The 23,708-nt window shown below is 44.3% G+C and overlaps 1 protein-coding gene across 6 annotated transcripts in view; it reads left to right on the forward strand.

The window, feature by feature from the left end:
• Window positions 1-23,708, forward strand: part of LOC110532416 (signal peptide, CUB and EGF-like domain-containing protein 3) — a 123,469-nt gene that overhangs the window by 19,922 nt on the left and 79,839 nt on the right. For all 6 annotated transcript variants that reach the window (XM_036988363.1, XM_036988365.1, XM_036988361.1 and 3 more), the window contains exons 2-3: window positions 13,528-13,650; window positions 18,366-18,491. In XM_036988363.1, the coding sequence (XP_036844258.1) occupies window positions 13,528-13,650; window positions 18,366-18,491 (249 nt within the window). The remainder of the gene's footprint in view (window positions 1-13,527; window positions 13,651-18,365; window positions 18,492-23,708) is intronic.

Here is a 23,708-nt window from a genome sequence, read left to right on the forward strand (position 1 = left end):
ATGTTTGAGCCAATCAGTTGTGTTGTGACAAGGTAGGGGTGGTATACAGAAGATAGCCCTATTTGGTAAAAAAAAACCAAGCCCATATTAGGGCAAGAATAGCTCAAATAAGCAAAGAGAAACGACAGTCCATCATTGCTTTAAGACATGAAGGTCAGTCCATATGAAAAATGTAAGAATTTTGTACGTTTCTTCAAGTGCAGTCGCAAAAAGCATCAAACGCTATGATGAAACGCTCTCGTGAGGAACGCCACAGGAACGGAAGACCCAGGGTTACCTCTGCTGCAGAGGATATGTTCATTTGAGTTACCAGCCTTAGATATTGCAGCCCAAGTAAATCCTTTACAGAGTTCAAGTAACAGACACATCTCAACATCAACTGTTCAGAAGAGACTGCGTGAATCAGGCCTTCATGGTCGAATTGCTGCAAAGAAACAACTAGTAAAGGACACCAATAAGAATAAGAGACTTGCTTGGGCCAAGAAACACGAGCAATGGACATTACACTGGTGGAAATCTTTGGTCTGATTAGTCAACATTTTAGATTTTTAGTTCCAACCACCGTGTCTTTGTGAGACGCAGAGTAGGTGAGCGGATGATCTCTGCATGTGTGGTTCACACCATGAAGCATGGAGGAGGAGGTGTGATGGTGTGGGGGTGCTTTGCTGGTGACACTGTCTGGGATTCATTTAGAATTCAAGGCATACTTAACCAGCATGGCTTCTACAGCAGTCTGCAGCGATATGCCATCCCATCTGGTTGCGCTCAGTTGGACTATCATTTGATTTTCAACAGGACAATGACCCAACACACCTCCAGGTTGTGTAAGAGCTATTTCATCAAGAAGGAGAGTGATGGAGTGCTGCATCAGATGACCTGTCCTCCACAATCACCCAACCTCAACCCAGTTGAGATGGTTTGGGATGTGTTGGACCACAGAGTGAAGGATTAGCAGCCAACAAGTGCTCAGCATATGTGGGAATTCCTTCAAGATTGTTGGAAAGTGTTCTAGGTGAAGCTCGTTGAGAGAATGCCAAGAGTGTGCAAAGCTGTCATCAAGGCAAAGGGAGGCTACTTTGAATAATCTAAAATCTAAAGTATATTTTTGGTTAGTACATGATTCCATGTGTTTTTTCGCAGTTTTAATGTCTTCACTATTATTCTACAATGTAGAAAATAGTTTAAAAAAACAAAGAAAAACCCTTGAATGAGTAGGTGTGTCCAAACGTTTGACTGGTACTGTATATAACAACAATATAAGGTGTATAACAATACTATAAGGTATATAACATCACATTTAGATATATAATGCAAGTTATATAGCAGTACTATAAGGTACATTTATTTTTTATATTTAACCAGGTAGGCCAGTTGAGAACAAGTTCTCATTTACAACTGCGACCTGGCCAAGATAAAGCAAAGCAGTGCGACAGAAACAACACAGAGTTACACATGGGATAAACAAACGTACAGTCAATAACACAATATAGAAATCTATGTACAGTGTGTGCAAATGTAGTAAGATTAGGGAGGTAAGGAAATAAATAGGACAAAGTGGCGAAATAATTACAATATAGCAATTAGACTGGAGTGATAGATGTAAAGAAGATTAATGTGCAAGAAGAGATACTGGGGTGCAAAGGATAAAAAATCAAATAAAAAAATATGGTAATGAGGTAGTTGGGTGGGCTATTTACAGATGGGCTGTGTACAGGTGCAATGATCTGTAAGCTGTTCTGACAGCTGACACTTAAAGTTAGAGAGGGCGGTATAAAGTCCCCAGCTTCAGTGATTTTTGCAATTTGTTCCAGTCATTGGCAGCAGAGAACTGGAAGGAAAGGCGGCCAAAGGAGGAGTTGGCTTTGGGGATGACCAGTGAAATATACCTGCTGGAGCGCGTGTTACAGGTGGGTGTTGCTATGGTGACCAGTGAGGCGGAGCTTTACCTAGCAAAGACTTACAGATGACCTGGAGCCAGTGGGTTTGGCGACGAATATGTAGCGAGGGCCAGCCAATGAGAGCATACAGGTCGCAGGGGTGGGTAGTATATGGGGCTTTGGTGACAAAACGGATGTCATTGTGATAGACTACATCCAATTTGCTGAGTGGAGTGTTGGAGGATATTTTGTAAATGACATCGTCGAAGTCAAGGATCTGTAGGATAGTCAGTTTTACGAGGGTATGTTTGGCAGCATGAGTGAAGGATGCTTTGTTGCGAAATAGGAAACGATTCTAGATAAAATGTTGGATTGGAGATGTTTAATGTAGGGTATTTATAGGGTATATAACAGCACTATAAGGCACATTATAAACTGGGTGATTCAAGCCCTGATTGCTGATTGGCTGAAAGCCTTGGTATATCAGACCGTATACCATGGGTATTCAATGCAAATGAATGACTTAAAAATCATACAATGTGATTTTCTGGATTTTTGTTTTAGATTCCTTCTCTCACAGTTGAAGTGTACATATGACAAAAATTACAGACCTCTACATGCTTTGTAAGTAGGAAAACCTGCAAAATTGGCAGTGTATCAAATACTTTTTCTCTATATAAGGTATATAACAGCACTATAAGGTATATAACAACACTGTAAGGCATATAACAGCACTATAAGGTACAAAAATATAAATGCAACATGTACTGTTTTCCGGGCGCCGAAGACATGGATGTCAATTAAGGCAGCCCCAGCACCTCTCTGATTCAGAGGGGTTGGGTTAAATGCAGCAGACACAGTTCAGCTGAAGGCATTCAGTTGTACAACTGACTAGGTATCCCCCTTTCCCTTCCCTTTCTCTAATGTTGATCCCATGTTTCATGAGCTGAAATGAACGATCCCAGAGATTTTCCAAATGCACAAAAAGGTTATTTCTCTCAAATCTTGTGCACATATTTGTTTATATCCCTGTTGAGCATTTCTCCTTTGCCAAAATAATCCATCCACCTGACAGGTGTGGCATATAAAGGAACAGATTAAACACCATGATCATTACACAGGTGCAACTTGTGCTGGGGACATTAAAAGGCCACTCTAAAATGTGCAGTTTTGTCACACAACACAATGCCACAGATGTCTCAAGTGGAAGGAGCGTGCAATTGGCATGTTGACTGCAGGAATGTCCACCAGAGCTATTGACAGATAATTGAATGTTCATTTCTCTACCATAAGCTGCCTCCAACATCGTTTTAGAGAATTTGGAAGTACATCCAACTGGCCTTACAACCGCAGACCACGTGTAACCACGCCAGCCCAGGACCTCTACATCTTCACCTGAGCGATCATCTGAGACCAGCCACCCGGACAGCTGATGAAACTGAGGGTTTGCACAACCGAGGAATTTCTGCACAAACTGTCAAAAACCGTCTCTGCGTGCTTGTCGTCCTTACCAGGGTCTTGACCTGACAGCAGTTCAGCGTCATAACCGACTTCAACGGGAAAATGCTCTTCACGGAAGAATCCCGATTTCAACTGTACCGGGCAGATGGCAGACAACTTGTATGGCGTCGTGTGGCGAACGGTTTACTGATGTCAACGTTGTGAACAGAGTGCCCCATGGTGGCGGTGGGTTTATTGTATGGGCAGAGATAAGCTACGGACAACGAACACAATTGCATTTTATCGATGGCAATTTGAATGCACAGAGATACCATGATGAGATCCTGAGACCCATTGTCATGCCATTCATCAGCCACCATCACCTCATGTTTCAGCATGATAATGCACGGCCCCATGTCGCAAGGATCTGCACACAATTCCTGGAAGCTGAAAATGACACAGTTCTTCCATAGCCAGCATTCTTACCAGACATGTCACCCATTGAGCATGTTTGGGATGCTCTGGATCGATGTGTACGATAGCGTGTTCCAGTTCCTGCCAATATCCAGCAACTTTGCACAGCCATTGAAGAGGAGTGGGACAACATTCCACAGTCCACAATCAACAGCCTGATCAACTCTATGCGAAGAAGATGTTTGCCTGAGGGAAATGGTGGTCACACCAGATACTGACTAGTTTTCTGATGCATGCCCCTACTTTTTTTTAAGGTATCTGTGACCAACTGATGCATATATGTATTCCCAGTCAAGAGACTTTTCAAGAGATTTTGTTGTAGGCAGAAGGCATCAGAGTAGGATTCTGTTGCATTGACAGGTATGACTCAGGCCCATACTCTAAACAATTTACGCACAATCCCCATAATAACAAAGCAAAAACAGTTTTATGTACAGTATATGTAAAAAAAAAACGGAAATATTTCATTTACGTAAATATTCTGGCCTTTTACTAAGTACTTTGTTGAAGCACCTTTGGCAGCCTTGAGTCTTCTTGGGTACACTTGTATTTGGAGAGTTTCTCCTATTCTGCTCTGCAGATCCTCTCAAGCTCTGTCAGGTTGGATGGGGAGCATCGCTGCACAGCTATTTTCAGGTCTCTCCGGAGATGTTAGATCAGGTTCAAGTCTGGGCTCTGGCTGGTCTACTCAAGGATATTCAGAGACATGTCCCGAAGCCACTCCTGCATTGTCTTGGCTGTGTGCTTAGGGTTGTTGTCCTGTTGGAAGGTGAACCCCAGTCTGAGATCCTGAGCGCTCCAGAGTAGGTTTTCATCAAGCATCTTTCTGTACTTTGCTCCATTCATCTTTCCCTTGATCCCGACTAGTCTCCCAGTCCCTGCCGCTGAAAAACATCCCCTCAGCATGATGCTGCCATCACCATGCTTCACCGTAGGTATGTTGCCAGGTTTCCTCCAGACACTTGACACTTGGCATTCAGGCCAAAAAGTTCAATCTTGGATTCATCAAACCAGAGAATCTTGTTTCTCATGGTCTGAGATTCTAAGCGGGCTGCCATGTGCCTTTTACTGAGAATTGGCTTCCGTCTGGCCACTACCATAAAGGCCTGATTGGTGGAGTGTCGCAGAGACCGTTGTCCTTCTGGAAGGTTCTCCCATCTCCACAGAGGAACTCTGTCAAAGTGACCATTGGGTCCTTGGTCACCTCCCTGACAAAGGCCCTTCTCCTCACGAATGCTCAGTTTGGCTGGGTGGCCAGCTCTAGGAACAGTCTTGATGGTTCCAAACTTCTTCCATCTAAGACTGATAGAGGCCACTGTGTTCTAAGGACATTCCTTCGACCTCATGGCTTGGTTTTTGCTCTGACATGCACTGTCAACTGAGACCTTATTTCGACAGGTGTGTGCCTTCCCAAATCATGTCCAATCAATTGAATTTACCACAGGTGGACTCCAATCAAGTTGTAGAAACATCTCAAGGATGATCAATGGAAACAGGATGCACCTGAAATACATTTTGAGTCTCATAACAAAGGGTCTGATTACTCATGTAAATAAGGTATTTCTGTTGTTTAACTTTAATACATTTCCAAACATTTCTAAAAACCTGTTTTTGCTTTTTCATTATGGGGTATTGTGTGTAGATGGATGAGGATTTTTTATTTATTTAATCCATTTTATAATAAGGCTGTAACGTAACAAAAATGTGGAAAAAGGGAAGGGGTCAGAATACTTTCTGGATGATCTGTATATAGGTAAAATATAAGATATATGGTATAAGTTATATAACAGCACTATAATGTATATAACAGCACTATAAGGTATTTAGTTTAAGGTATATAACAGTACTATAAGGTATATATAGTGGCGTCCTTCATTACTGTAATAGATTTTTCCATGGTATAGGAGGGTCTATGAGTCAAGTGTGGCCACACGTCACAGCCATTCATCCTAATTATATGGACACAGCACAGCATGGCACCCCAAACACCGGATGTAGCCCATGAAAGCCACAGAGCATTGATCGCCATTCAGAAAGGTTGAGCTGAAGTTGTAGGGTAGCTGTAGGGTAGCTGCTCATTCAAGGCTGTAAAAATAGAATGTTCACTCAAAGCATCTCCAGGCACGATGGTCTCCAAGCAACAGATGGTGAGCAAGGACATTCCCACTGGGCACACTGGTTGAATCAACATTGTTTCATTTCAATTAAATGACGTTGAATCAACATGGAATAGACGTCTGTGCCCAGTGATCTTTGTTCTCCGGTAGAGAGAACTTTGTTCTTCTTTGTTTTCTGGTAGAGAAAGGCACACATTAATGCACTCCCAGGTCTTATGAGCCAAAGAGCTATACTGTTCTAGTATAACATGAGCTTGAGCTGCCCAACACCTCACAACGTCTCACAACAGGGTAGAATGTTGACCCCAATGGCGTGTCAACATTCTACCCTGTGAGCTTCCTACCCAGTCTCATTTAGTGTCAGTAGAATGGTAGCTACTCCTGGCTAGATATGAACACCTGCCGTGCTGTTTCAAATTAGACCAGGATAATCAATTTACAGTGCTGCTACAGCTCTTATTTACAGTACACTCTTAACAGTTTGTTTTCTTCTATCGTGTTCCGTTTTGTTGCTTTTTCTTATTACCGTACGGTGAGACCCATCTACAGTAGACTCTTTCGCTGCATGGTTGGTGGACCCAGCTGGGAAGAGGTTTGAAGTTGGTGCCATTGTTTTTAGAAGATTACGATCAAGTCAGTGGTCATGATTCCTAAACATTTAGAGTGTGTGAAGGATGGGTGAAACAGCCCATATATTTTTACAGTTTATATTTTTATTCACAGCTTTTAAAAGCTTTGCCCGGACGTCAAACAGTGCATCCCTTCATGAGCTGGAGGGGATTTGGGCGGGGGCAGGGGCGGGGGCGGGGGAGGATTTGGGTGGGGGCGGGGGAGGATTAAAAAAAGTGCACTAATGTTGACGTCTGCATTTCATCAAACCCTTTTTTAGACCACCGGTCTCCTGACCTAGTCGGGGCAGATCAGGTGTGCAGATCAGAAGGTGTGTTGATGTACAGATGGTGTTGAGTCGCAAGCCCCATCAGTACTGCCATTGGTATTATTAAAAAACGATTTAAGAGTGATGATGGACTGGCCATCCTGTTTATTGTTTCTATTATTACTGTATGTGTTTTTGTCTTGTCTAGGGGTTTTGTATGTTTATGGGGGTGTGTCCTATCTGTTTTTTTTAAGTCTATGGTTGCCTAGATTGGTTCTCAATTAGAGGCAGCTGTCTATCGTTATCTCTGATTGGGAACCATATTTAGGCAGCCATATTCTTTGGGTATTTTGTGGGTGATTGTTCCTGTTACCAGTGTTCCTATGTGTTAGTGGTCACGTTACGGGACTGTTTCATCTTTGTTGATATTTGTTGGTTTATTGTTTTGTTCGTTGTTTAAGTATCCCATTAAAATATGGATTATCATCACGCTGCATTTTGGTCCTCCTCTCTTTCACCCGAAGACAGTCGTTACATTAGTCCTAGCCTGCCGTTCTGTTCTGCCAAGGGTCTACCCTATAGGGTGTCCCAGCATTATTCAGTCTATTTCTGTGGTAGGAGGAGGAAGGGGGTTGGCCCTGGACAGGGCAGGGGCGGTCCTTGTTGCTCGAGCATACAGTCAGGGTCTCAACACACAAAGTAAACATTACCCTGTGTTTTAACTGTACACCTTGAGTTTGGCAAATTTCCCACACACTCTATCACCTCTACCCTCAGCCCTGTTCCCACTCACACACCCCTTTCCTTTTAGCCGAACGGCCCAGCTAAATACACCTCTTATCCCTGGACCTGCCCATTAATCAGAGTGGGAAAGCACCTCTGACAACATCTCACCTCCACAGCCCTGGCCTAGAAGCTCTCTCTGGCTTACATGGGGGGAGTGTATTGGACGTGGCTGCACATCGGCGGACTCAGAGAGTTGTATGGTTGTTCTTCTCGAAATATCAGAACAAACTCCTTGACTTACTCTATGTCTGAGTACTATGATGCTGAGGATGGAACCACATTTGTCCGAAGATCTTTGTTAAACCAAGGCAATAATCAACTTGATTCAATCAATTAGCTATCTCCCCTTCTGCTCTCTAGTCTAGGAGAAATGTTGTTCAGTCAAGACTAGAGCATGTGTAGTCACAGTGACTGATTTACAGGCTGACGATAAGAAAAGCCTGGAGACACAGCAGCTTTCCTGGATTTGGGTTGTTAAACCAGGGCTTAGTGCATGACATGCTCTCTTTTTCACTTCATGCGGTATTAAGAGCACCCAGCTACCCCGGCCCAGCTATGAAGGGAAGAGACTAGACTTTGAATGATGTGCCTCATTACAGGGATTCTACTCAGAGAAAGTGCATTGGCCTACGTGTCTTCCTAGGGATCCAACCGTAGGTTCAAGCTTTGAGCAGAAAGGTCAACTTACTTACATAAAGTATGTATTTCTGGACTTCTAAACTTAAAACTGAATTTCTACATGAAAACAAAACTACAGCAACAATACAACATTTCACACATTTATTTTCATGAGGGAATTGGGTAAACAGCTGACCATTTCCCAATTCACATTTTTTTTGTTCTTTCCTTTGGTTGTTTTGACTTTGTTTATTCATCCTAGTCTCAAATCACTGACTTCAACATCTGCTGCCTTAACTTGTTCCCAACAACTTTGATACATCAGCATCGAAGAAAAAAATCTACATACACAGACGGCCTGAAAAAGCAAAGCTTTTCATCTGTAGCATGAGTCAATTTGGAGGGCAGCGTTACTGAATGCATTCGGCAAATTTGTTTCTGAAGTGTTCAGAGGGTTGTCCTCGGGACTGAACCGTAGGACCTATTGATTCTGACATGTTTATTTTCACAGGGAAAAAGGCCTTTTGGATTTCTAATAACTTCTTTCAGCTTTTGTTGTGCATGTGTTGAAGGGAATGCACCCAATTCCCTAGGTGGTTGCATTTTTATTTAAACAACCAACTTCTCATTCACTCAGCCTACAGGGTCCACTGGTCCCTCACACAGAACTACCCTACGCCTTGACCTCTTTCTCCCCTCTCCAGATGAAATCCTGCAACTAGTCATGTCCGGCCGCGCAACAACTACCCTCTTGACCCCATCCCTGCCTCACTTCTCCACACCATCTCTGGAGACCTTCTCCCATTCCTCACTTCCCTTATCAACTCAGCCCTGACCACTGGCTGCGTCCCATCTGACTTCAAGATGGTCAGAGTCGCTCCCCTCCTCAATTGAGACTGCTCTCCTTTGTCTCAGAGGCTCTCTGGTCTGCCAAAGCTGACTCTCTCTCCTCTGTTCTCATCCTTCTAGATCTATACCCTGCCTTCAACACTGTGAAATGTCAGATCCTCCTCCCTACTAGGTTTGGGCAGTATTCAGATTATCATACCTTCATACCGACCCTGTGCCATAGTGGGATATTCCGTAATACTGAACACAAGGGGCGCTGTTTTCAAACCCCACCGATACTCTCTAATCCGAAGGTTAGCAATGCTAACAAGTACATGTAAAATCCCATAGAGAATGTTAACTAAATGCTAACAGTCTTATTGCAAACATTTTGTATAGTTTCTGACTTAAACTATACATGTATACAAGTAACTCAAAAATGCTACTCACACAAAACAAATATTAGCCAGCTAGACTCTTGATCCAGGAGTGGATTCTCTGCTGTTAAAAAAGCGAGCGAATGCTTGATTTTGGAAGATAGCTAACTAGCTACTAAATTAACAAAGCAAATGCACAACTGCAGAGCATTTAGCACATTTTAGACAGTTAACTTAATAGTTATAAGATATCTAGCTGGCAAACATTTAGTTGTGAATTCCATACTGTAACTAGATCATCTGGCGCATGCTGCACAACAAGGCTGAAGTCTCTCGTCGCTATGTGCTTTTAAACAAACACCACGTGACAGGTGACTGGGCACTACCATAAGCTTCATAATAATGTGACAGGTAAAATTAAGAACGCATCCTATCTTCTGGATTGCATCCTACCTGGCAGGTTGCTCCTACCAGGTGGCGTGGAGAGGATCTGTGTCTGCACCGCGTGCTCTCACTACTGGTGTCCCCCAGGGCTCGGATCTAGGCCCTCTCCTGTTTTCTCTTTACACCAAGTCACTCGGCTCTGTCATATCCTCACATGGTCTCTCCTATCATTGCTATGCAGATGACACTCAACTACTTTTCTCCTTCCGCCCTTCTGACACCTAGGTGGCGACACACATCTCTGTGTGCCTGGCAGACATCTCAGCTTGGATGTCGGCCCACCACCTCAAGCTCAACCTCAACAAAACTGAGCTGCTCTTCCTCCTGGGAATGGCCCGCCTGCTCCAAGACCTCTCCATCACGGTTGACAACTCCACGGTGTGCCCCTACCTGAGTGCAAAGAACCTTGGCGGGACCCTGGACAACACTCTGTCATTCTCTGCAAACATCAAAGCAGTGACTCGATCCTGCAAGTTCATGCTCTAAAACATCCGTAGAGTACAACCTTTACTGAGACAGGAAGTGGCACAGGTCCTAATCCAGGCACTTGAAATCTCCCGTCTAGGCTACTGCAACTCTCTGTTGGCCGCAGCCCGCCTGGTGTTCAACCTTGTTCTCCCATGTCACCCTGCACCTCCGCACACTCCACTGACATTCGGTCGAGGTTTGCATCACTTTCAAGACCCTTGTGCTTTCCTACGGAGCAGCCAGGAGAACTACCCCTCTTTACCTTCAAGCTATGCTCAAACCCTACTTTCCAACCAGAGCACCTGCACCTGCCCGAGTCCTTGCTCATCTTTCAAAAAAGTCTGAAACCCTACCTGAACCCCCTCCCCCTGAAAAATGAAAAAAAAGGCACTTCTCTTTCCCACTAACACTGACTTTGCTGATAAATACTTTGTTGAGGGAAAATGCACTTGATACTATTGTGATGTGTTGTTGTCTCATTTGGCAATCTTAAGATGAATGCACTAATTGTAAATCACTGGATAACAGCGTCTGCTAAATTACTAACATGTATCTGACATGTTCTTTTCTTTTTTTTATGGCTAGGATTCTATTTTTGCTCAAAGTGCCACTTTATTGAATTACTCCTGGAGTTTGAGTGACTAACTAACTGCCATTATTTGTGAGTCATTAAAAAAAATGACCGTTTCTGTAAACAAGATATGAACTCAAGTAGAATAAAAACATATATATTACTCTGTTCCCTGATCTAACCTGACAGCTCATGAGCTCACAAAGTGTTGGCATAATTACCCACTTCCCTCACTCTCGTTTAGCTAATTAGGGGGACACAAATTGCTGTCGCCTTCAAGAACACAGCACTAGCAGAGTTGTGCTTGTTCCATGGTAGTCAGAAATGTATCCGTTATAGAGGTGGATCAAACTGGAAGCTCATTCCTGTACAATGCTATCTAATTGTAGAATAATATTATGAGCATTGAACAAATGTTGAGGTTGGAGAGCCTTGGCCTTGCACAGCAAACACTGAGCTTGGCTCTGCTCTGTTCTTAAGTGTGAAGGGGAGGGAGGTTCAATGTAATTGAATGTTGTCCAGATTTGTGGAAATATATTATCTGTATGGCAGAGCTGGTTGAAATGTTGAGTTTAGCTTCAGCCAGTCTAGACAACAGATTAGTTTGTGTAGGCTTTGCTTAGAAATTAGTTTCCCACACACTCTTGTGCGTTTTGAGTGAAGTGGTTGCTCCTGATGGTTGGGTCTGCTGATACAGGAGGTTTGCTGATTGAGGAGGTTGATCTCTGCAAGATTGGTGATACCAGAAGAAATAGAAAGTTGAGAACAGTCAGGTCATATAGATCATAATAGAACTGCACTGTATTAGCTAATACATGATTTCTGAAGCATCTATATTGACCTTATAATGGGTTTATGAAGTCTGTTTGAAGTTTTTTATTGATTTAGTATGTCTGTTAGGAAATACGTACAGTTCACTCGTGGTTTATGTAATACAGGACATTATATTGTCAACAGCTCAGAGTTGCATATCAAGCATGATACTTCAAAAAAAGATTCACATCTTGGAGCTACACTAATAGTCTTACATCTGAATCATTTTAAAGCCTGACTGCATGCACAATTAAGATATATTTTGACAGATAGCCTGACACTCTTTTCATACAGCATATTAATTAATTCCAAGGTGTGTTGCCTCAAATCCTAAATGGTTGATTTTTGAACGCAGAAATTATACCACAGTTTTTCTTGTTGTGAAAAGTGTTCTATTGCATCTTGTCTGAGATGTAACAATATATATGTTTAGAACAATGAGTTAATAAAAACAAAGCATTATTTAGCAGTAAAACCAAGTGCACCTTCTCCAGACAGTTAATGATCTAGAGTTGAATTGATGACCCGGATAGGAGCATTAATGTAAAGTGGAAATGTGAGATTTTTTAGTTTTTGTTGTTAATTAATATGAATCACCATAGAGCCTTAGAATCCTTACACCTGGCTAAAAGATTAATCTGTTTTTATGTGGAATGTTGCTTGACTATCACAGAACCTTTCCAAATGGTGGTCGTCCTGTTCATCTTTAAGGATGATCAGTGAGTAGAAAAGATCCAGCCTGTTTCTGTCCCTGAGGAGAACAGCATGTGTTTTCTAATGTCATTGCCCTCTGTGGTCATGCCAATGGAACTGAGGTCTATGGCTCCCAGGGTAGATGCTAAGCTAACGGGGCTCAGATTTCAGCCAGTGTTCCCCTGGGATCAGTCCTCGGGCCCCAGCAGAGAGAAGATTTGTGATAAGGGTCGATATTGGAAGCTGTGTAAACTTTGTTAAGCTTTTCCACCCTGTGAACGGGGGGGGGGGGGGGGGTAATCCCAAACACCTGGGCTCTCTAACCGGGATCAGGTGGGATTAGGAAGGAGGGCACCATAGAGCCAACTCCGCCCCACTTCACTCCCCAGTTACCTCTTTTAATTAAACCCATAATTTGTGCGTGATCTTTTATGACAATATATGATCAAGTGTTGGGATTTGTACATCCTCCTCTATTCATAAAGTATTTAAAGTGATCTCAAACGAATATCCTATTTGTCCTGAGTTTATATTATTTCCTGATCACATGCCTGATTATATATTTATAGACTTAACTGTTCCCTCTAACTCTGGTCCATTACCATGGCAGAGGGCTATCTATCCTATCTTCCCAATGAAAGCATTGGCTTCTTACTCAATTTCCTGACCCATGTATCAGAGGTACAGATTGTCCAAGTCAGCAGCCAGTCAAACAGAGGTTCATCACAGGTCAATCAATGATAGACTGTTTATTTACGCATTATAATAATTGCTCAACTACTTATTTATTGTTATGAAGCAATCGGTTCTTCAAAAACGCCTGAATGAGCTGTTTATTTGTACCATGGTTTCGGAGAACTATTAAGCTGTCAAACATACCACAGTGTAGCAGGGTTTACTGAACTGAGTTGTTTTGTCTTTATCAAGTGTGACTGCTTGTATTCTTGTGGTGGTCTGTCTGTCTGACCAGGTATTTTACAGAGGTTGTGTATCCACAGTGAACATCCTATATGGTGAATATCTTGTCAGATGGATGATTGACCCTCCTCCCCTACTGTACATTAGCCACCTGGGGGTAGTAAACATTGTTAGTTGTTATTGTCCTTAGACCTCACTGTTCCCTCCATCTCTCCCTGTCTGTCAGATGTGGATGAGTGTGCAGAGCAAATTGACAACTGCAGCACCGATGCCATCTGCCAGAATACACTCAAGTCATACAAATGCATCTGCAAGTCGGGCTACAAGGGGGATGGCAAGCACTGTGAAGGTAAGGTGTCAGAGACGCACCCCATGCGCACACAGACACACACACACACACACACACACACACACACACACACACACACACACACACACACACACACACACACACACATAATGCTTTACATTTCTCATAGGCTTTAAATCTCAGACCTGAGAGAGAGGATAGAGATGCTGCGTGGAAAGGAGAGAGAGAAAAAGACAGGTGCAGCCAACTGCTCTTTTGTGTCAAATATTAAATGAAGCAGTACATTTCCTACACATTTTAGAGAATAGAATTAAGATAGCGGATGAAACAGCAGCCAGAGGCCTCTGCCTGCCAATTGGTCAGAGATATTTCCACAGCCCAGGGCTTCTTGTGACTCTAGTCTGTCAGACACAACCCTGTTTTTTTAGCAGGGAGCGTTCAAAGCTTCTGGACCGTTATTTCCCTCCATTTCTATTAGTATTACTGCAGGACCAAATCACAATGTCATTTTTTCCCCATTGCTATTATAATTCTTTAATTTATTTGACTGTGTTTGTCATTGCTCTTTTCCTTCAGGTTATAAGGTTTGCTTTTGAATTTAACGTAAAAAGGAAAATAAAAAACTGCCCATTTGAAAGGCTAATCTAAGGTGAGGACCGAGTAGAGAGCTGATTTCTGACAGTCTGTGCCTCTCTCTCTTCAATAGCAGCACATCTGTATAGACTCCTCCAGGCCCATTAAAACCATCAGTATCAGTGTAGTTGGCCATGAGCTGCCTTCCTCTCTTGGATTGACTGGGGTTAATAATTATATTTATAATCATAGAAGGTAGAAGGTAGTGCAGTACAGTACAAGGCTATTGGTCCTGCCCTGGTTTCTACACACTGAGTTGTTATTGACTTTACCTGGTTTATACTAAGGACAGGAGAAGTGTGGCCTGAAATCAAATGTATGATCGTGATTTGGTTTTATTTTTTCATTTGAATTTAATCTCTTTGCCAATCATTAGTTTTCATTTCTGTATCAATGACTGTGATTATTGGTCTACTGTTAACGAATGCATTGACTTGTCATTTTTTTTTCTCCTTCATTTTTATTACCTAATTCAAAGTACACTTTAATCAAATAAAAACCTGATATTTTCAGTTTTTTTTAACCAGTTCTACAATTTAACCAGATTAGGTTCTACAATTTAACCAGTGTAGGTTTCAACTCCATTCAAAAACTGCGCAAGTGGGGCAGTAGATGCAATACTGTAGTGGTGTTGATATGGTGTTCCTGAAACAAACACCTTAAACCCTGGCAAAGCATAGGCCAATGGGTTGAATATGCTGAGCTAGAATTACAGCCTTTGCTATCATAACATTTGACGCGTAGGCCTCTTGCTTGTGGGTTAAGAAGTGTGGAAATTGAGATATTAGGATAGTTGTTCAAATATACTGTCCCTGTGTTGCTTTTCAGTTCATTCTGAAACTGTACACACTAGAGGATTACTGGTAGTATACACTACATGCCAAGCGATTAGGCCTGACAGTCGGCGTTCCAATTCATCCCAAAGGTGTTCGATGGGGTTGAGGTCAAGGCTCTGTGCAGGCCAGTCAAGTTCTTCCACACTGATCTCAACAAACCATTTCTGTATGGATCTCGCTTTGTGCACGGGGGCATTGTCATGCTGAAACAGGAAAAGGCCTTCCCCAAACTGTTGCCAGAAAGTTGTGAGCACATAATCATCTAGAATGTCATTGTATGCTGTAGCGTTAAGATTTCCCTTCACTGGAACTAAGGGGCCCAGCCTGAACCATGAAAAACAGCCCCAGACCATTATTCCTCCTCCACCAAGCTTTACAGTTGGCACTATGCATTTGGGCAGGTAGCGTTCTCCTGACATACGCCAAACCCAGATTAGTACATCGGATGCCAGATGGTGAAGCGTGATTCATCACTCCAGAGAGCACGTTTCCACTTTGGCGAGCTTCACACCACTCCAGCTGACGCTTGGCATTGCGTATGGTGATCTTAGCCTTGTGTGCAGCTGTTCGGCCATGGAAACCCATTTCATGAAGCTCCCGAATAACATTTTTTGTGCTGACGTTGCTTCAAGAGGCAGTTTGGAACTCAGTAGAGTGTTGCAACCGAGGACAGACTATTTTTACACGCTACGAGCTTCAGCACTCGCAGGTCCCGTTCTGTGAGCTTGTGTGGTCTACCACTTTGCGGCTGAGCCGTTGTTGCTCCTAGTCATTTCCACTCCACAATAACAGCGCTCTAGCAGGGCAGACATTTGATGAACTGACTTGTTCGAACGGTACCACGTTGAAAGTTACTGAGCTCTGTCAGCAACGGGTGTGGCTGAAATAGCCTGAGTCTGTCTATCATCTACTCTCTATCCCACATCAGGTACTAGATGAGGATTCTTTGTCTTGGAGGCTAAAGGCGATAATTTACCATACGGTAACGGAGTTAACATCTGCAAAGACCTCATTATGATTGCAGAAACAATTTGATTTTAATGACGGACTCACTCACACACTAATGAACACAAGGGGAGACAGAGAGCTGGTTTCAAGCGCAGAGCGCAGCAGGTGTTTATTGCAAAGGACCACAGGAAGAGGCAGGTAGCTGTGTCCAGGGGCAGGCAGAAGGTCATGCACAGGGGGTCCAATTAGGCAACAGTACAGGCAGGGAAAGGCTAGTAATGTAGTCCAAGAGATCAGGCAATAGGTAGATAACAGGAAATCCAATAGGCTAAAGTACAGGCAGGGAATAGGCGTCGTGAGGCAGGCAAAAATGATCATACATGGGAGGAGTAAATCATAGGGAACCCCCTGTGCAACCCCAGCTCCGAAAGACGTGTCACAAAACAAACAATACCTCACAGTGAGGGGGTGCAAAGAACAGAACTAAATAGTGTGTGAAAATGACATACAGGTGTGTGAGCAGGTGATTAGAATTCTGGTGATTAGGATCCGGAGAGTGAGCTGCATTCAGGGGATCTAGGTGTCTGCGGGTGTGAGTTGGAAGCAGACGTTACACACACCAGACACTCCTTTTGTCCCTCTCTCTCTCTCTCTCTCTCTCTCACACACACACACACACACACACACACACACACACACACACACACACACACACACACACACACACACACACATACACACACACACACACACACACACACACACACACACACACACACACACACACACACCAAAGCGCCCTGTAGATAATGCTTGCATATATGCTGGATTGTATACTGCATATTTTTGCCTATTTCTCTGCATGTTTAACCATGCAATAACACCAATGTTGAGCCTTCTGTATTCAACATTAGAATACTATTAACAAATGTAAGCATTCACCGACTGTTAAGCACAGGAACAGTATTTTTACCCTGCTACTATAGGTTCTTAGAGTTCTGCTGAGAGAGGAGATAATGAAAGCAAACCAGGGAGAGAGGAGAATAATACATATTCATGTGCTAGTTCTAGATATGGTACTTGCTGATGGGTCCTTAGAGTGGTCTCAGGTGACGTGCTGCACTGAGACTCCTATTGGCAGGCTGGCAGACATGAGGCTGGCAAACACACCTTGGCAGGGCACACCCTCTGTCTCAAGATGCCAGGGAGGTTGTCAGGGAGAGCAGGGAACAGGAAACATGACAGGCTGGTCCAGAACCATTCTATCCACTCAATCTAGTCTAGTCCATCAGCAGGGGAAACACTGCAGCTGCATCATGCCTCAGTGCCTCTTAGCAAAGTCACCTGTCCAAGTCATCACAGAGACCTCTCTCTTTCTCTTTCACTCTCTCTTTCGCTCTCTTGATCTCTCTTTCTTTTCACCCCTAGAACATGATTTCGTTTTTATCTCACTGGTATTGCCCGTTGAGTAAATCCACCTGTTTGATAGGAATTTGATGGTGCTGCATTCATGAGTCAAATTGGTCTGTAACAGTCTGAACAATGGAGTTGGGTGGATAGAATCATTTTGATCTTGAGGAATGACAGTGTTGTGAACAAGAGGGAGGAAGCCTCCACTCATCGAGGGGATGAGATGCTCTTAGCCTGGGGTAGATGAGAGTGAGACTGGCATTAGTGTCTCCTGTGTGACATCATGGGATGGAGCAGTAGAACGTTGTGGTGGCAGGCAGCTCTGGGAGTTAGAGGGAGAGTGCACTGGTCCAGGCTCAGCCCATTGCTGTCAAGTCAAATCAAGCACGGAGGCATCTGTATCCGTCAGCTGCAAAGAGGAGCTGAACCACCCAGATTATTGGCCCTAAACTGGCCAACAATCTCTCTCTCTCTTCACTTTCCCCATCCACAATTACTGTACCCTCTCTGCCTGCCTCTAAAGGTTGAGTCCTTTAGAGGCAGAACTTGACTTACTAATATTTGTAGTACATTACATATATCACATCAGGTCTTGTTTCATACCCATTTACTCCCATCACACCCACTCACTGATTCAGTCTATTCTCATGTGCATCTTTTTTGTCTTCTGCTCTTGGATTTGTTGTGCTTATGCAGATTTCATGAGGGATACGTGCAACATTTCCGACCTGAATGCAAACAATTGTTGAAATAAAATACTCCTTAAACATGTCTTACAATTAGCAAAGTTTGTCATACCAATCTACGTTTCATTTGAACAACAACACCCTCTCAGGCTATATGCTGAGTGAAACCAAGGGTGGTGGGGTGCAGGTCAATCATTAACATCCCATAGTCCTGACCCATACCCTTTCTTCCTCCCTGCAGATTTAGACGAGTGTGCGAGTGAGTACAACGGTGGCTGTGTCCATGACTGCATCAACATCCCGGGGAACTACAGGTGCATATGCTATGACGGCTTCCGGCTGGCACACGACGGACACAACTGCCTTGGTGAGTGTGTGTGAGTGTTTCCTGGTGTGTGTTTGCTGATCAACAGATGTATGACCTTGTGTCCTTACAGTCATTTTGCTGGATAGCTCAAGGAGAGAACTATACTGAACAAATATATAAACGCAACATGTAAATGTTGGTCCCATGTTTCATGAGCTGTAATAAAAGATCCCAGAAATGTTCCATACGCACAAAAAAGCTTATTTCTCTCATATTTTGTCTACTAATGTGTTTACGTCCCTGTTAGTGAGCATTTCTCCTTTGCCAAGATAATCCATCCAACTGACAGATGTGGCATATCAACAAGCTGATTAAACAGCATCATCATTACCCAGGTGCAACTTGTGCTGAGGACAATAAAAGGCCACTCTAAAATGTACAGTTTTGTCACACACCACAATGCTACAGATGTCTCAAGTTTTGAGGGAGCATGCAATTGGCATGCTGACTGCAGGAATGTCCACCAGAGCTGTTGCCAGAATATTGAATGTTCATTTCTCTACCATAAGCCACCTCCAATGTCATTTTAGAGAATTTGGCATTATGTCCAACCGGCCTCACAACCCACAGACCACGTGTAACCACGCCAGCCCAGGACTTCCACATCTGGCTTCTACATCTGCGGGATCGTCTAAGGAATGGGGCCCAACCAGGGCTGCGCCCCTGCCCAGTCATGTGAAATCCATAGATTAGGGCCTAATTTATTTATTTCAAATTACTGTTTTCCTTCTCTGAACTGTAACTCAGTAAAATCTTTGAAACTGTTATCGCGTTTAGATTATTGCGCACATAAGGTCCCTGAGTAGGAAATGCTTGGTTTCCTTTCAACGGTACATGTGCAAGTCTTAAATATTGAACTTGACATAATTCATGTTGTTGCATGAATGTATCTTCCAGACTGGATGTCTATCATACCTGAAAAAAGGGCTTTGAGGCTGGGATGATTTATTTGTCATGGCTAATGTGTGACTTTTAGACTACTACCACAGATAGAACAATGAGACAGATATTTCACCAGACGTATAAATGTGAAGCATCCGGTTGGCGTTTTCAGTCACTCCCAAATATGGTGATGAGAGGAAGCCATGTGACCGACGGTGGGAGAAGAAGGAGCGAGATGGATTTTGGTCAGCATTCTGCAAAATTTCTCATCAATAAAACATTTGATCTCCATAGAGTTTTCTGTTTCCAAACTAGACTCTGTAATAAACAGAGTGGATTGCGTTTAGTAGACTTTACCCATTTCCATCGCTTGATTAGGAGAGCAAGGGCCAATTTAGTTGTTGCACACGCGCACTTCACAGGGTAGGCATTCCTTAATGGAAATATGCAAATATGCTGGAACAAGCCAATAGGATCTCACTAGCTTGTGTTTGACTCTGCCCACTTTCTTGCTCGTTCTGCCCACTATGATTAATTTGCTCACATTAAAAAGACAGGTTCGGGTCTATCTTGGGTTAGTTATAGAAATCTGTTCTACTACTGTAGTTCACTTCTGGTTTCCTGGTCCCACATAGCAGGTAGACTTTGCTCTCACAACTTATTTTTTCCACATGCGAATAAAGCCTCCTGTTTTTTCAACAGGTCAGGGTAGTACTACAACAGTGTGCCCTTCATATCAGCCCCATGGAGCTCACCTTTAACTTAAAAGGTTACAGAATTAAGGGAAACTCGTTCTTCTCAGGTGCTAAACATAGCCACCCTCCCTTTCCCTCTCCCCCTCTATTCTTCTCTCCCTCTCTCCACAGTCTCCCACTCCCTTTACCCTCCCTCCCTCTACCATCTCCCCTCTCCCTCCTCTCCCTCTCCCACAGGCTCCCTCTCCCTGCTCCAAGACCTCAAGCCAAACCTGGCTTCTCCTCAGACAGAAACATTGATTTGAACCTCATCATGAAACATTTGAAACGTGTATGTTGTTTGTTGCTGTGTGTTGACCTTGAATGAGAATAACTACTCTAATCTGTCATAGACAGGTTATGTGTTGACAGATGTCTCTCTCTCTCTTCTCTGTAAATCATTGTCTCTCTGTATTATTGTCAGTTTACAAAATGCTTAATTGGTGCAGGATAGAGTGATTATGGGTTGGTGGTGAATTAAATCAGTGTATTCTTTCTAGCATGCTAACATGAACAGTAGATAAACTATTTATCAGCACTTAACCTACAACTTTACTTATCAACATCGTGGGCGGTAAAAGTCAACAACCACTCATGTATGTTTCTCATGCCCTTAAAGAACTGAAAGTAGCAGTGTCTTTCACTCTTTTTCCTCTCTCTCTCTCTCTCTCTCTCTCTCTCTCTCTCTCTCTCTCTCTCTCGCTCTCGCTCTCTCTCGCTCTCTCTCTCTCTCTCTCTCTCTCTCTCTCTCTCCTAACTCAAAACAAGTGTACAGTCTGAAGCAGGGTTATTTTCCAAGTCATTTAGCATGGCCTATTTATTTGTGTGTGGATCAGTTGCTATGCTGTGGATGAGCTCTTCCCTTGCATGCAGGTGTGTAACTGGAGTATCTGCGGTTGTAAGCCTGCTGCCTCTTCAGGCCAAGCTTCCATCAATCCCTTTGATATATTTCCCTCTGTCTTATCATCCATGCAATTGTTTTATGTGCAGGCAAACACACGCACAGACAAACACAAACACGCACGCAATCACGTACACAGAGATGTACACACCCTTGCATAAACGCACCCTTGCACATACTCACACACATAGTTCTCTATTCAATTGTTTGTTTGTGTGTGTGTGTTCGTGTGAGGATGATTTGTTACGTGTGTATCATCCTATAAATATTCCTGCCACGGTTCTACTTCAGTGTTCTTCACAGATGACCTGTTGGCCAGCAGGCAGAGAAATCATCCAACTGACCCTGTTTCCTGTTTCCTCTCACTCCCTCCCAGGTCTCTGCAGGTTTTCATGGATTTAGATGTATAAAATGAGTCCTTGTCCTTCTGCATTACACATGGTGTCACTGGTGTTAAGCCGTGGTTAGTCCCCCCACAGATGTAAATAACAAGTGGATGAACCATCATTGAATCATTTGAATCGTTTGACCTCCCATAGAGACAGTGCAATAACACGTTCAATGAAACAGATGTAACTTATTTTCCACGCATTCAACGATTAACAAATGTAAAGCATGTAATTAGCGCTGAACTACTTTGAGTGGGTAAGGCATGTTAGGGTGCTGAAAAGGTTTCTCGTCTCCGAGCGCCACCTATTATTTCTCAGCAATTACCCTTGGAAAGAAAACCTTACACATCCCCGCTCCAGAATGCTAAGAGATTCATCCTTACCACAGAAACAGGGGAGGAAGAAGCATTGGTGGGGGTTTCATGTTACCTCTCAATTTCCTACAGGTTTAAGTGCTTTTAGACCCCTTCAATAAGATTACTTCTACTGGCCTATAACTGGAGTGGCTGTGCAGCTGGTGCCCAAAGGAGATCAGACCTAATTGAGGCTCTGGCTAGTGGGTTGGAGAACAGACTGACACCTGGACAAGACAGGACAGATGTATCACTTTAATCAGTGAGTGATTCACCTGAACTGATCCTCCAAAGTTCACATAGAGCTAAGTCCCTTTCCCTCTTACCAACAGAAACATTGACTGTTTAACACCTGAGGTTGATGATTCACATGCTTGGAATGACTTTGATTCCCTCACTCCTCTACTCTCCTGTTGCCCTCTCTCACATGGCCGTGGCCCTGGCACTTCCTCTCCTCTCCTCTCCTCTCCTCTCCTCTCCTCTCCTCTCCTCTCCTCTCCTCTCCTCTCCTCTCCTCTCCTCTCCTGTTGCCCTCTCTCACACTGCCCTGGTCCCTCCTCTCCTCTCCTGTTGCCCTCTGTCACACGGCCCTGGCCCTCCACTCCTCTCCTGTTGCCCTCTCTCACACGGACCTAGCCCTCCTCTCCTCTCCTGTTGCCCTCTGTCACACAGCTCTAGCCCCTCCTCTCCTCTCCTGTTGCCCTCTGTCACATGGCCCTGGCCACTCCTCTACTCTCCTGTTGCCCTCTGTCACATGGCCCTGGCCCCTCCTCTCCTCTCCTGTTGCCCTCTGTCACATGGCCCTGGCCACTCCTCTCCTCTCCTGTTGCCCTCTCTCACACGGTCCTGGCCCCTCCTCTCCTCTCCTGTTGCCCTCTGTCACACGGCCCTGGCCCCTCCTCTACTCTCCTGTTGCCCTCTGTCACATGGCCCTGGGCACTCCTCTCCTCTCCTGTTGCCCTCTCTCACATGGTCCTGGCCCCTCCTCTCCTCTCCTGTTGCCCTCTGTCACATGGCCCTGGCCACTCCTCTCCTGTTGCCCTCTCTCACACGGCTCTAGCCCCTCCTCTCCTCTCCTGTTGCCCTTTGTCACATGGCCCTGGCCACTCCTCTACTCTCCTGTTGCCCTCTTTCACACGGGCCTAGCCCTCCTCTCCTCTCCTGTTGCCCTTCTGTCACACGGCCCTGGCCCCTCCTCTCCTCTCCCGTTGCCCTCTGTCATACGGCCCTAGCCCCTCCTCTCCTCTCCTGTTGCCCTCTGTCACACGGCTCTAGCCCCTCCTCTCCTCTCCTGTTGCCCTTTGTCACATGGCCCTGGCCACTCCTCTACTCTCCTGTTGCCCTCTGTCACATGGCCCTGGCCCCTCCTCTCCTCTCTTGTTGCCCTCTCACACACGGGCCTAGCCCTCCTCTCCTCTCTTGTTGCCCTCTGTCAGACGGCCCTAGCCCCTCCTCTCCTCTCCTGTTGCCATCTCTCACACGGTCCTGGTCTCTGCCAGCAGGGGTTGCTGTGTTTGCTAGTCAGGCCAGGGGCCAGGTTGGGCTAGGCAGGAGTCGCCAACGAGACGTTCTTCTGGCCCCCACCGACCGGCCAGCACCACATGACTCCTGGTAATTGGCTCTAGCAGTGTTAATGATGTTGGGCGGCAGTGGCAGGCGGCAGAGCCCTACACACCTCACAAAGACATCAGGAAGTCAGGAATTCAGGTGGAAGCAATGTGATGTCACAGCACAGTGAATCTGTGCATGTGGAGTAAGATGTCTCTGTGGGTCGCTGTATAATTTACCTCATGGTACGCTCTGTAGTCACTGATGTCTCGAGATCTCTACGACGAGTGAAGCGGAAACAATGTTATTATATTCTTTATGAGCGAAATCACTTTTTTTAAAGGCCTTTACTAAATTACCACCACAAGTGCATAATGATGTTGGGAGAGAAGGACTTTTTATGCTCTTAA

Source organism: Oncorhynchus mykiss, chromosome 9 (genome assembly GCF_013265735.2).
Source record: "Oncorhynchus mykiss isolate Arlee chromosome 9, USDA_OmykA_1.1, whole genome shotgun sequence".
Classification (NCBI taxonomy): Eukaryota; Metazoa; Chordata; class Actinopteri; order Salmoniformes; family Salmonidae; genus Oncorhynchus; species Oncorhynchus mykiss.